General features: G+C 43.6%; 1 protein-coding gene across 1 annotated transcript in view; it reads right to left on the bottom strand.

Annotated features, from left to right (window-relative positions):
• The window catches only part of NUAK1 (NUAK family kinase 1), a 46,636-nt gene extending 32,845 nt beyond the window's left edge, over positions 1-13,791 (bottom strand). The window contains exon 1 of the mRNA XM_053943817.1: positions 13,492-13,791. Within this exon, the coding sequence (XP_053799792.1) occupies positions 13,492-13,791 (300 nt within the window). The remainder of the gene's footprint in view (positions 1-13,491) is intronic.
• Between the last annotated feature and the right edge of the window lie 454 nt (positions 13,792-14,245).

The following is a 14,245-nucleotide window of genomic DNA, read 5'->3' as shown; positions in this document are numbered from 1 at the left end:
CACACTGTTCAAGGCATCAATTTGGGGATGAAACACAAAACCAAGATCTTGGCTATGTCATTTTAAAAAAGCCTTTATGTCTTTCTTAAGAAGACAGGTATAAAGCCCTGGTGCCTGGATCTAGTTCCAGTTTGAAAATTACACAGTCTCCTGTAATTCCTCCAATAATTTAAATTGGAAATGGGGTTATTCACACCCTCTAAGCAACTGCTGCAAACTGTTACAATGTGCTGCTAAATAATGGTAACCTTAGCAGTTAGCAGAGTCTCTAAAGTGATTTTACAGGTTTAGGTGAAAGGTACTACATCAGTGCAAGGCTGTAATTCACATTAAACAAGGAAGAAGGTTAGACATTGTTTGAACTCTTAGAACCAGTTTTTTCCCAAGAAGCCACCTCGCAGCACATTTTCATTCATTGGTACGTTCTGCTTGAGAAAGTTGTGGATAAATAAATGTAACTTGGATTATTCTCTCTTTTTCACTGAAGCTTCTGTGACTTCAGAGAAACCTCAGAATCATTGAGAGCTTTGCACATCTTTACAATGCCTCTTCCACCAGAAATGTGAAGTCAGCTGGTATTGTGTGGATCTTTTGATTTTGCTCTCCAGTTCTACAGTCCTTCAGAGAAAAAAGGGAAGTGCTGTTTCACCACAAGAATTACAACAGTACAAGGAAAAAACTTGGGAAGAATATTTTTTAAAAGAAATGTCTGTACTTTCAAGCACCACAACACTCATTAAAACCCAACAACACCATAATGTTTGACCACCTGAAATTCCTAATTAACAGAATGGAATTTTTAAGTGTGAAGAGATTTTTAAAGCTGAATTTATAGACTTTAGTCTTTTTGATTTACATTGATGAGCAAGGATGCATTGTGCAAAAACGGTGGGCCACAGAAATTATATGATGGAGGGTGCACAGATATGTTTAAACAGCACAGTTGGAATGGTTAATGACGTGGAACTATCAGAAGCACCTGTATCTAGTATACTTTCTTAAACTGATCTAAGGTGGATCAAAATATAAACACCACTTCCTAGTGGGAATCTAGCAAACCATAAATCCATATCCTATCTGGAAAAATATTCTTAGAAAACAAAAAGATTGGCAATCATGTATCAAAGCTTCACCCAGATTATTTTGCTCCAGGGCTTACAGATCGCTTCGCAATATTAAACTCATTTTTGTTAACACAGTGCTTCAGTATTACACTGTTCTGCCTGGACATTACCTATTTAATGGTCCCTTCTGGGAAGGGACTGTCTTAGAATTTATGACGGAATGTGGTGGAATTACTACAGCAGGAGGAAAGGAGTTTGCTAAGATTTCTTCCCCATCCGTCTCTGATTTCTGAGAAATATTTACACCCCTGAAGGTAGAGGAACCCCCTGTTGTGCCCTTCTATTTATTGAAAGTAAATTACCAGGGCCACCCTAATGGCTCAGGAGAGAGACTAACACAGGAACAGGAACACTCTTGCTCCCTAAAGCTAGTTGGGCTTGGAATGGATGTGAGAGGGTGAGGAATGAATTACACTTTCCTACAATTAAGTGGCTGGTGATCGAGCAATTCTGCAGCCTTAAATGCATAATTCCAGCTTTCCCCGCTAGAAGAGGAGTTCACAACCGCAGGCAGTTGTTCTAAGTAGTTATGAGGAGACTTAACTTTGGAAGGGAAAAAGCACAAAGCAATTATTTTTCAGGATGGAAAGCTTTTGCCTAAGAACTTCCCCAGACCCTGCGAGCTCCAGGACTGTTGCCCCCTTCTTCAACATGCACAAACACCTTTTTTGGCACGTATTTTAGCTGGAGTCAGTTGAACAACCGAGAGTTAGAACTCATATTTATGGGATCCCCTTGCCAGAAGCTAAGCTGTTAGGTAGTGTAACAACAGCAGCCCAGGCCTCCTACTTCACCCTGCCAGTGACCTTCGCACAGACTTGGACATACCCCCTTCCTCAGAGTGAGGAGCAATTCCCTTTCATGCTGCTCGGTCCAGAAACTCATCTCAGCAAATACCACAAATCATGTCAGACTGAGCAGGACTATTAAAGCAGGGCTGCATAATGTGAATTGCTGTCCACAAGGGACTGGACCAAGAGACTGCCTAACCCACTTTGTTTAACTTTTTAGTTAAACAATCCTGAAAGGGGAAGCTGCGTTGCTACTTTGGAAATTACAACTTTAATCTCATTTGAACCACACATTCCTCAGTTAAACTGCAGAAATAATTTAAGAACTAACTCCCAAACAAGACATTTTTCTACATTTCCTACATTTCCTGGAAATATATTATTTCCGATGCTGTGAAATAAAAGCAGACTTATTAATTTACCTAGGTTAAAGTTCTTCCAGTAGCCCAAATAAACTCTAATGTCAAGCTAATTACATGCATTTCACCAGTTTTGCATATTCACATTGCTCAAAGCAACACCACACAATACCAGTGGAATACTGATCATTTCCAACTCAACCCCACAAACCATTTGCACATATTGCATTCATTGCTCACTCGTGCTGCACTGCCCACGGCAGGAATCCATAGTGCTTCCCTGAACACAGAGCAAGCTTCATTTCCCCTCCTTGGGCATGCTTGAATACAGCTCTGAGGTGCCAGCTTTTACTGGGTTATTTAAACAGCATCTAGAGTTTTGCTGGGCAGATAAGAAGAATTGGGTGTGAAATAAAAGGAAGATACAGCTGTTTGTGCCAAACATTCAGTTTATGGCAATACTTCATAGGAATTATTCTCCATAACAACTGAACTGTCATATCCTACAACTACATCCCAGGCAACCTCCCAGATGAACTCACTACGGCTGCTGTCTGATGTGCTCTACATACAAATGTCCAGAACTAACCAGATGTTCTCTGTGTAAAACATTTGGTTTGAAACATGCAGTTCTTCTTTCCAAAAATCCATTACATTTGTTTAATGGACTCGCACAGTTCAACTAAAATTTCCTGGAGCAGACATTTGACTGCAACTCTACTCTACAAGCCCCATCTGCAAAAAGAAAAAAAGAGAAAGAAAGAAAAGGCAAATGAGAATGCTTTACATGATTTATGCTGTCTTTATGATCAGCCAGTTCATAAAATACAAGCTCTGCTCTACAGACAATAACACAAATCACTTTCAAGTGTATTATTTAGTCCTTGCCTGTGTTAAACAAATATTTCAATTGAAACAAAGGGCCGAACTCTACTCTTCAGCTTACAAGTGTTAACGCAACTGAGAGCAGCATTTTACCCACGTACATCACAGGGGATGCAATTTTTTTGTTTTATGCTCAGAGTGAGTGAGTAATGACATCCAATAATGATAACCAGTTACATTCACAGTTGCAGGGTTTTCCTTTCATCCAAGAAAGGCTTGAAAGAGGCTGAAGTACAGTATGAAATCCTTCTCCCTGATGAATTCCTTGTGAGCAATGCATAACCCAAAATGAGGCCTATCACATATACATAATAAAATGCCAGACAGAGAGAAGGAATACTTTGTTTTACTGAAACACTGGTAGAAAACTCTCAAACTGTATACAGAAAAAAACCCTGCAGTTGAAAAGGATGGCTAGTCTCTGGCCTAGATGCAAATGCAATGCACAGTCCAACCTAAAGGCCCTCATTCTTCCCAGGCTGTGCTGACACAACGGCAACTGAGTTGTATCAGGTGATGCTCAACAGTGATGAGCTGTCTCCAAGGCACAAGAGATGGCAGGCTTTTGAAAAATTGGCACCATCCCTTCAAAGTGTGACTAAAGCCATGGAAGAGGACATTCATTTTAAGAGCAATTTTTTTCTGAGATGGTTATACCCACACAAGGAATGGCTCAACACAGTGCTGGAGCTGTGGTCGACCTCAGCTCTCTCCCTGTGGCTCCACCACAGACTTTCTAGATGAGCCTCAAGGAAAGCACTCACCCTTCTGGAAGCCCAAAGCATGGCTGTAACAACTGGCTCCTACAGGAATTACAGCTTAAACCCACAGATCACCATTTAATTGGTTCACCTCATTTTAGTGCCCTGAAGAGAAAAACATGACAAAAGAGTAGCATGAAGGATGCTATTGCTCATGTATAGTCCTGATTAGAAAGGTATCTTCCCAAGAGAGCAATGCGAACATCTCTCAGTTACATCCCTACACAAGTCAGCTAAGCCTGCATTGCCTCCAGCAGGTATTTACAGGAATTTTCCAGGTTCCAGACCACATGGCATTAGAGCACATACCAGATGGGAAGGTTGCACTCTCCCCTCTTGCCCTCCCAAAGGCTATTTTATTTCTTACACCAAAACAACAGCCTGCAGCTCTGCCCTGCGGAATCCACCACGCCAGCTGTCCCCAGGCATCTCCAGGTGCCTTCGCTCCTTCTTCCTGAGCTGCACTCTGCTGGGGAAGCCATAATGTTTGATTTGTGCGGAGTGGCAAAAATATGCAAATAAGTGACAGCTCTGAACACATGCCTTGGAAGCTATTTTTTTAACAAATGCTTTGCTGTCTTCCCCTGTCAGACTTGTGTGCAAAGGACTTAACCGTTTTTTGTCAACAACAAAGCACCGTTTAACAAAAAAGAAACATTTGCTTAGTTACCACACAGCTCAAAAAAGTATTTCTACCCAACCCTTACTGCTATCTTTTGTGATTAAAAAATATTTACATTCATTTTTAAAATAACACTTGTACCTCAAATAAAAGGAGATATCTTTCACCATCAGGCATTTAATAGAGATTAGAAATACCATCAGAGATCAAATGCCTTATTGTGTACAGGAAACAGGATAGGAAGGCTTTGAGATCTCCATCAACAGCAGGACCTCAATTTTTCTCATCTACCAAGGAATAGCTAAATTTCGTCCCTAAACTTAGTATCTTTTCGCAGGAACAATACATCATTCTTTTTTTAAGCCTAATGTCCCTTAATTAGTGTCTTTATTCTGAGGCAGTGCTGCTCAAGGCCAAACATGCTGACTCAGCTCCACAGCCCAGCCAGACATTAGGATAATTGCACGTCCCTCAAGCCGCCAGACCTCAGAACAAAGACACTGCTCCAGCCTTAAGTCATCCCACATGCGGCTGCTGCACCAGAGTCACTGAGGAGTTCTGGGATCACCGACGTTCCCCAGGAAGGCAAAGCAACAGGGGAAGCACTGCCTGCCAAACACCCATGCTCCGTCACAGAGGCAGTCAGCCCCACACAAGGTGCAGCAGACCTTCCCATTCACCAGGCTGGCGTCCAGGGACTCAGCAGCAAGGGCTCTCAGGCACCAAGATGATGGTGTGGTGAGGTGAAGTGGGAAATGCTGACAGTGAGAAGGCTGAGGAGGAATCCAGAAATTAACACTTACATTAGGAGCATGCTAAGCTCAGCAATCTCAGCTGCAGTTTTCTTAATACTTATTAAAAACAAGACCTGCATTTATTTTGTGATGTTTGCATTCACTTACAACTGGTTGGGATGGTTTTACACATGCCAGCCACGCCAACCCCTTGTACCATAGCTGCTCTGTGACTGGGCTTTTTTCAAGTGAATGGAACAACTCATTAAAGTATTTTATTATCTCCTACATTGGTAAGGATAGAGCCTGAAAAAGTCCATACTTGAGTAAGACCCAGGACTTCCATCACAGCATGGACCAATGGCAGCTTTAAGGACTGATGGTTCATAAACCATCAGAGCTAAGCAAGTCCCATCCATCTTTGGAGAGCTGAGGGATACAATGAGCTTATACCATGCAATAGTTTAACAGACTGAATTGAGGATTGGCCCATGGTCTGTAGTTGAAAATATAGAAATTATGGAGCTCAAATAAGAGTACAAGAACCATGGAAGATCAAGTGATGGTTACAACCTTTCCCCCTCCATGCTTTGCAGCACACAGCAAAGGTTACAGGAGGGCCTCCACATCTACTGAACATCTGGCATTTTTGGTGTGCGTCCAGGATGTTTGAGGGGAATGGCCAGACAGAGTACACACACAGAGTACCTCACCCAGCCTCCAAGTGTTCAAAGGTCTAGGATCCTCTAATTTATACAACGTACTATGCTGCCTGTGAAGACATGGTGATAAAATATATTCTGTTTAAAAGCAGATACTTCTCAAATCATAACTTGCAGATGCTCGAAGTCTTTCATGTGGGTAAGACAAATGAGAGCCACAGAGACTGATTTTGTAGCCAGGGAGTACAGGAAGCAACAGCAGGAGAACACTATTGAAAGCCTGGATGCACTTATGGCTTTAATGAATTGGTCATCAAATATAACAACACACATATGCAGTTTTTACCTTGCTTTGTAGTTCACTCCCCGCCCTCCCCAGCTATTCCCCATATATCTATCAAAGTGGAAATTATTTTCAGTTTAGTTTATTAAATGGACACACATGGTACTCACATCTGCTGGAAGGTATTTGAGGGAAACACTGACAAATATCATTTACATATTTAGCTGGAAACCTTTTCATCTGAGACATTTCCTCTGACATATCAAATATCCTAAGTACATTGACCCATCAGTGCTAATGACAAGAGATTTTTCTATAAAGTATCTGGTGCACACCTGGGCAATTTAGGGACAAATCCTTACTTATGGAGGAGGCAAGAAGGACGTGCTCTTGTAGGTCAGAGATTCCCATGTGAACGTGCCCATCACTGATGGCGTGCAAACCATCAATGCAGAACATCCAAGATGGGCATTGGCTGCAGCCTCCAGCCTAAGCCAGGTCAGGAGATGCTGAGGCTCTGGCCAGCACACTGAGGAGCCACCACTGGCTTTTGCTATCCATGCTGTGAGCTCCTATCCCACCCCAAGCCTGGAGGCAAACCTGCACCTCTGGCTTCAGAGAATCATTCAGAGCTGTGGCAGAAAACATTGTTTGGTCCCGCTTTTTAGAGGAAAACTTACAAGACAACAGTAAGGAGAACAAGTGTCCTGCTGAGAGGAGCACGGTTGCACAGCAAGAGGAGGTTCTTTGACATCAACATCCCAGTTCATGTAGATAGAGAGTACGTTAGTGTGGTACAGGAGGGAGAGACTAGAACCAGGCAGGTGCTTGTGTCAAACCAAAGGTCATCAACCAGTCTCTGAATGCCTGGTACACAGCTTTTGGAAACGTGTCCTATAGACTCTACATCTGGATAACCATGGCTGTACACACGTTCACCTGCTGGTGCTCAGGGCTGATACACCCAGAGCTGGTTTTCAACCCACACGTGTCATTCTTCCTTGGCACTGTTGTGGCCACTGTGCACCTCCTCCCAATTCCTCACTCCAGCAGAGACTCTAGTTACTTATTTACCAGACAAAACACAGACTAACTACAATTACAGTTCTGTAAAGAATAAACAATTGTTCACAAGAACTGCACATTCCACACAGTTTTATTCAACATGTATGACCCTGAACTACAATATATACAATAACTGTCTCCACATGGCAAATCCACACTGTGGTTCCTAAAAAAATAATAATATTTTTTAGAACACATGCCACTAAAAAATGCAGTACATTTTAGCAATATCTAATGAAAGACTTTGTACAAGCAATTTCAATTCTCTTGTGTTCTCTAGCACATAGTGCTATGAAACCATTTGTAAAAACACTTAGGCATTTTATAGTGTTTTTAGCTGAAAGCTGCATTAAAAACATTGGCTCAAATTCTGTTGTGAAATTTCACATGTAGAGGGAATCACACTATGTATGCATCAAGCCAAAATGAGCCCTGTTCATTAGTTTAACTTTCTCATATTAACCTTTCCAGAAAGGAATACACTGAGACACAGGAAGTTAATTATCTGCCTAAAATTGCTCAATCTAATGCAGGAGAAAAAAAAAATAAGGCAAGTCTCTTGGAAGTTTTTAATTTCTTCACCTGTAAGGAAGTGCAACATCATTGAAAGGATATCACTTGATCTTCACTCAAAGCTCAAAGAACATGCTGTTCTTTAATTTGGTAAAAGACTTGACAAACTAATATATTCAGATGACCCCTTACTGGCTAGTCATTAATTCAGACTTTCATACCACTGACCCATACTTCCCTGAACAAATCTGCTTCTCCAACAGAAATAATCAGTGCAGAAAACTAGTAATCTGTTCTAGTGCCTTTCTCCTGATGACCTTCATGCTATAATCAGTGTTTTTCTGTCTGCACCCCTTAATGTTAAGGTGGTCTTTGGCATTTCAATTATCCAAGTGTTTCTATGAAGACTGCAGCAATTTGATACAACCAGGTAGTAACTCCTACGGTAATAAAGCCCAAAATATTCACTGTGAATTACATTAGAATAATTCCAATGTGTTTCTTTCCATTTGCTGCTTTTTTTTTTAAACACAATCTCAGAACACATCTACTAGCTAAGGGTGGAACAAATAACAAATTACCAGCAAAACTATTTTCAAACCCATATACTCTTTCCAACTTCTATTCATTCCAGATCTAGAATTTCCATGCATGCAGAGGATGATCTGAGTTTCACTAACATGCCTTCAGCACCATGAAAACACTGTCCAGATTTAGTCACATTACGAGTCCCTAAAGGAACTCAGTTTAAACATCTTAAATAAATAAATAAATACATACATACACACATACATACATGCATAAGATTTAGGTGATATGTTTTGCAAAAATCCCTTTTGCCCTGAAGAACCTCTGGCCCCATGTGAGTGTAGCATGGCAGGAGAGGTGCCCACAGCAGCCACCACAGGCTGCACAGATCCTGCTGGCAGCTGCCAGCTTGGGAGCAGGGAGCAGAGCCGCACGCCCTGCGCGGGTCACTGCTCTGGCACACACAACAAAGCGGGAGGCAGCGGAGTACAAAAGGGCCAGGAATGGAGACCGATGCAGGATGTCACACAGGGACAAAAGCCTCGGGGTAAAGAGAGAGGCCAGGAGGCAGGACAGGCTGAGCTCTGCAAGAGGAGGGTGTTATCCACAGGACCCTGATGTTACATAGTCTACATGTCTGGATGAACCAGGTACTTGGTTGTGCACTCAAAACTAGTTGAAACTTTCGCTGATTTTGGCTTGAATTGGCAAGTTTTTCATTTCTCATGTATAAAATGGGGTAGTAATACAAGCTATTGTTACTATAATTGAAGTGTATTATCAGAGCTGTGGAAGCCACATTCATGAATCGGGAACCTGCTAAGCGAAGTACTGTACAGACACTTCACATCACAGGAGCATTGTGTAGATACTTATTCCTATGTCTGCCACAAAGGAAGATGTCTTAGTAAGAGCAGCAAAGAATTTCAAAAGAAATAAACAGATTCTGTGTCAGATTTGGACACTATCCTGCAGAAGATGCACACCGTGCAATCAAGATAAAAATAAATATGAAGCAGTGACCTAAGTGCTAACTGAAGAAATTCTCAGGGGAAAAAAATGGAAATATATTATTAAAGATAAAAAAAAATTACATGCTTGAGAGGTATACTGACATTTTCTGTGATATTGACAGCACAGGTGAGAGAACAAATGTTTTACCTGGCTTTCACTGCTCTCAGTGAATCACAAGTACACTATTATCCTGTTAAAAGGAACCCTTAAAAACCACACTCCAAACAAGTGGTTGCATGGCCAACAGGGTCTTAATTACTGACATGACAGAGCTATCATTGTTGATATTCATGTTTTGGTTTTGTCATGATATAGAGAAATACAATCAGCAAAGCAAAAGTCCTCCTTTCATGTAATCTGTTGCTGTTCCAGGTTTCAAAGACCCTGTGTAACCCTTCAAACTCATCAAGAAGCAGACCTGTTTCAAAGCAAAGATTTGCACTGCAGTTGTAAATAACAAAATTGGTTGCTTTAAAGTTTGAGGGTTTTTCACAAGATTTTGATCCAGAAACCAATTTCATTTGGCAACATCCTTCTACCTGCACTTATTATGCAAAAGAGATAAATAACACATGGCAGCCACCACACAACATGCCTGTCCAAATATGCACCACGTGCCTGTTCTTCATGTTGGGCTGCTGCTTGTCATCAGTTCCCAAAATAATTAACTTTCTGGAGGAACGGCTGGAGGAGAATAGTGCTTCCTCCACCTGCTGGTGAGGAGGAAGAAAAGATGTCGTGGCTCAGGCAGAAAGAGGGAGATGAAGGAGGAGGGGAGGTAGGCTCCTGCAGCTACTCCCCATTGCCTCCCAAGTACAGCCTAGGGAGAGAAAGGGAGACAAACTTCCTGGCTTTTGCAAACAGCAAACAGAAAACGCCTATCTGTAATCTAAATCTGCCTTCTAATGAGTATTTACTCCAGTGGAATAATTTACTCAAAGAAGAATCCAGCACCATCTTCGTGCACCACACACAGAATCAGCCCGAGGTGGTCAATACACACCTTAAATAAGGCTGAAATAAGCATAACTGTGGATTTCTTGGCTAACAAACATTGACTACATAACACGAACAGAAGTTCCATTCTTTGGTTTAACATGTGCAAGATGACAAGTGGAAAAAACACCCACAGAAACATCAACATGAGTGTTACTTCACAAGCTAGAGATATCATCTCCTTATCCTTACACTTGCTAACAGGTGCCTTAATTTAAAATGTTGTAAGTTAGAACTGTGTATACTGAGACAGCACTAATGAAGAAACCTTGCTGGCAAAATTAGGCACCTCATACATCATATACTGGGCAATATTTTAACTGCTCCATGCAGCATGCAATACTGTCTGTAGTCACTGTGGTAACTAATGCACAAATTCATCTAAGTTGTTTCCAATAACAAACCAAATGTATCATACAATCTACCCCAGAGCTTTATGGCAGGAAACTTTATGATCACGTTCCACTGTGTTATAAGGAAGGACAATAAAGTTAAAAGTTAAGAGGAATAACAATTTGAATAAACCGGTAACCTGCTAACACGTGCCAAATACTACTTTCATTAAAGTCAACAGAAATCCTGCTATTGATTTCCAATGGCATAGGATTAAAGCACATCTGTACTTTGCGTTGAACTGTCTTCTCACCTTAGTTTTACTTTATTTACCCAAACCTGCCAGTTTATTTAATTTCTAAACTCTGTTTATACAGATGACAACAAATGCAAAGTTTGTGCTTCACATTAAAAGCCTGGCTAATCATGCAAACCTCTTTATTAAATTCCCTGCAGCTAAAGAAATTCTTGACAGACAAGAGAAGTGGAAAGGCTAAACAGGAGAATTGCTTGAACAACACTGATGAATGGGAACACAAGGTCCAGCTTTGCAATCTGTTACCATACAGCTTCAAATACCTGCCTACCACTGAGTAAAGAAAGTGATGATCAGCTAAACCAGTAACAGAATAGGAAGCAAACAGCCTGGGCAAGAGCACCCTTAGGACTCTTGCTGCCGGTTGCAACAGGATTGGCATTGGATGTAGTGCAACTAGCAGTGCCACCCACATCCCCTGCTCCGTGCATCCCCTGCTGGACACGGCAGCATCTAGTCCAACCTGCTCATGGATAATGCAAACACTGCCACTAGTAAGAACTGAGAAGAGGAAAGGGAAGAGAAAGAGGGGTGGAAAAAACAAAGAAAAGCTGCCCCTCTCAGTCATCTCCTATCAGTTCTCTTATCTCACCCATGGAAAGGAATCAGTGTTCACTGTAACAGCCAGACAAGGGAACTGTCAGGAAACAAGAAGCGTTTTCCATTCACTGAGATCTGGCTGGATTCCTGACAACTAGCTTTTATTCTGCAAGCAGACAAACTGTGGATATTTTACATACACTCACAGATGTTACAGTTCAAATAGACACATTACACCAGAGCTCGCCTGCAGACTAGTTAATAATTAGGAAGTGCCACACGCCAAGGCTTGCATTACTCCAGTAAAAAACTCACACCCTGGTAAGGACTTGTTCAGCTTCTACATACCAGCTGATACAGCAAATGTTACATTTTTATTGCATTTAAGATTGCATAGGTATTCTGATTTTCACTCTCTCCATTTCAAGATGGCATTAGCCATATGAATTCAGTTCAGACCATAACATCAAAGTATCCTGTAACTGTGCAGCTGAAGAGCTTGACAGTTAGCAAAATATGGGAAGACCTAGCGTGTTAAGTTAGATTAGACACACATCTATCTACTCTACATCCTTTCCTCTGTGAGAGCTCTTTCCAAAGCCAAATCTCATGGTGCATTACTGCCACCCTTTTTTTGTTAATTTCTCAACTCCTTGAAAAGAGATGTTTTCTTATTTGCTTATTTACTACATTTTATAATGCAACTCAAAACTAATCTACTTTAAAAATAATAGTTAGCATATAATATAGCCCTGAAGCTTTTGTTAGCCTGAAGTTGTAAAACAGCCAAGACAGCAAACTTTAAAAATCATGGACTTAAGAGTGAGCATGTGCAGAGATGTCCATCTCTGGTTTCTCTTTAGCTAGCCTCCAAATGAGCTAATAAACTGAAAGTATATATGATATGACTCTACAACTTGGCTGGAACTCTCATTTTCACTGTCGACACAAAGATATTCAGTTGCAAAGTAAGTGTTCCTTATTAAAGTCATAGCATCTGAAATTTCATTTTCTGTTTTACAGATCCTTCTGCCTCTGGGTGCGTGTTGAGCTCCTCAGCAACCAAAAGGGAAAGGTAAATGTAACGTCACCGGGGAAATGCCTTGCTTTTAGATGGAAGTCTAGTGAAAACTCACATAGTGCACTTCAGCACAAAGACCTCTGTAGAAAACACCCTATTTCTTTAACACAACAATGCCTGCCTCTCAATCGTCTGCCCTCTGTGGATAGTTACGTATTTCTGGGAAGGAAAAATGACAATAATTCTGACTAACGTGTACATTGCTTCAAGTGCATTTCTGTGCCCAGCTGGAGCACTGCACCAGTGAGGAAATGCTGAAGCTGAGTTATTGCTGGACAAACCCTGGGCTGCTTGAAGTCTCAAGCCAGCCGGCACAGCTGAGTGATGAAATGGATCATAAAAACCAATGGGGTGGGCTGCAGTCCCTGCAATTTTTTTAGGTGTCAGCAAAGTTCAGCTCACAAAAGTATGAGCAAATCACAGCATTTTTAACCAGAGAAGCAAACGTTTTCCCTTCTGACAGTACTTTGTGAGCAGTGCTGGCTAGCCAGGGGATGTGACAGGTTTCTCCAAAACGTGAATTTCCACTGGGGAAAAAACTAGTCACAGTGGACGCGCAAGTAAAGAAAACAGAAAATAACAGTAAGTCACCCTAATTTTCCAATAATAACACATCCCTTCAAAATGTACCAATGTGCTACTACAGTACGTCCACCACTCCTCCCAGATGAAAGTCTCTCTGCAGGGTTGGCACTCTGAACAAAGCCGAGGACCACAGGCACGGGTGGGATGCTGAGCGGGTCTCCGCCTCGGCACCACCCGCCAGCCCCGCACAGGAGGGGGCTGTTCCGAAATCGGCGTTGGAATATGATCTTATATATATCTGTATACATAAAAGTATATATAAGAGAAAGAGGCAGAGAGAAGCCGCTCTGTTGCCTTACCACTCTGCCAGAGAACCTCTCGATGGCCCGCTTGACTTTGCCATAGGTGCCTTTGCCCAAGGTCTCCTGCAGCTCGTAGCGATGCTTCAGGTTGTGCTTGTGGTGATGCCGTTTCACCCCCTGCTGCTTCCTCGCCGCCGTTATCTCCGGGGACGGAGCCACCCGGACCGGCTCCTCCATGGCCGCCGCCGCTGCCGCCTCGCCGCCGCCGCCGGGCGGGCCGGGGCCGCAGGAGGAGCAGCGGGGCTGCGCGGGGCTGGGGCTGCTGCTGCCGCGGGCGGCCGCCTCGGCGCCCTCCATGCCCGGCGGCGGCGGGCACGGTGTGAGCGCCCCGCCGGCCTCGCCGCCTCTGCCTCGGCCCCGCGCCCGCGCCGGCACCACGGGGCGCGGCGGGCGGGGCGGGCCGAGGGGCGGTGGCGGCGCCCCCGCTCTCCGCCCCTTCCCCGCCGCCCGCCCCGGCGGCGGCACCAGCGTGGGGCCGCCCCTCCGCCCGGCCCGCCCCGCCCGAGAGCCGCGGGTGGGGCGGCGGCTGCCGGGACCGCTGCGATGGGCGCTCCTTTGTGCGCCGGGGGGACCGGGGCTCCGCGGAGGCTCTCCCGGGCCGCGCCTCAGCGGGGCCGAGCCCAGTGCCGCCGCGGCCCCGGGCTGAGCCCCTGCGACCCGCGGGGCCGGGGCCGGGGCCGGTGCTCCGCCTCGCCTCGCCTCGCCTCAGCCCGGCCCCGCGGGTCTGGCGTGTGCACCTGCAGGGACGGCA

The sequence above is a fragment of the Vidua chalybeata genome, chromosome 5 (assembly GCF_026979565.1).
Source record: "Vidua chalybeata isolate OUT-0048 chromosome 5, bVidCha1 merged haplotype, whole genome shotgun sequence".
NCBI classification, from domain to species: domain Eukaryota; kingdom Metazoa; phylum Chordata; class Aves; order Passeriformes; family Viduidae; genus Vidua; species Vidua chalybeata.
This window is presented reverse-complemented; position numbering and strand designations above follow the sequence as displayed.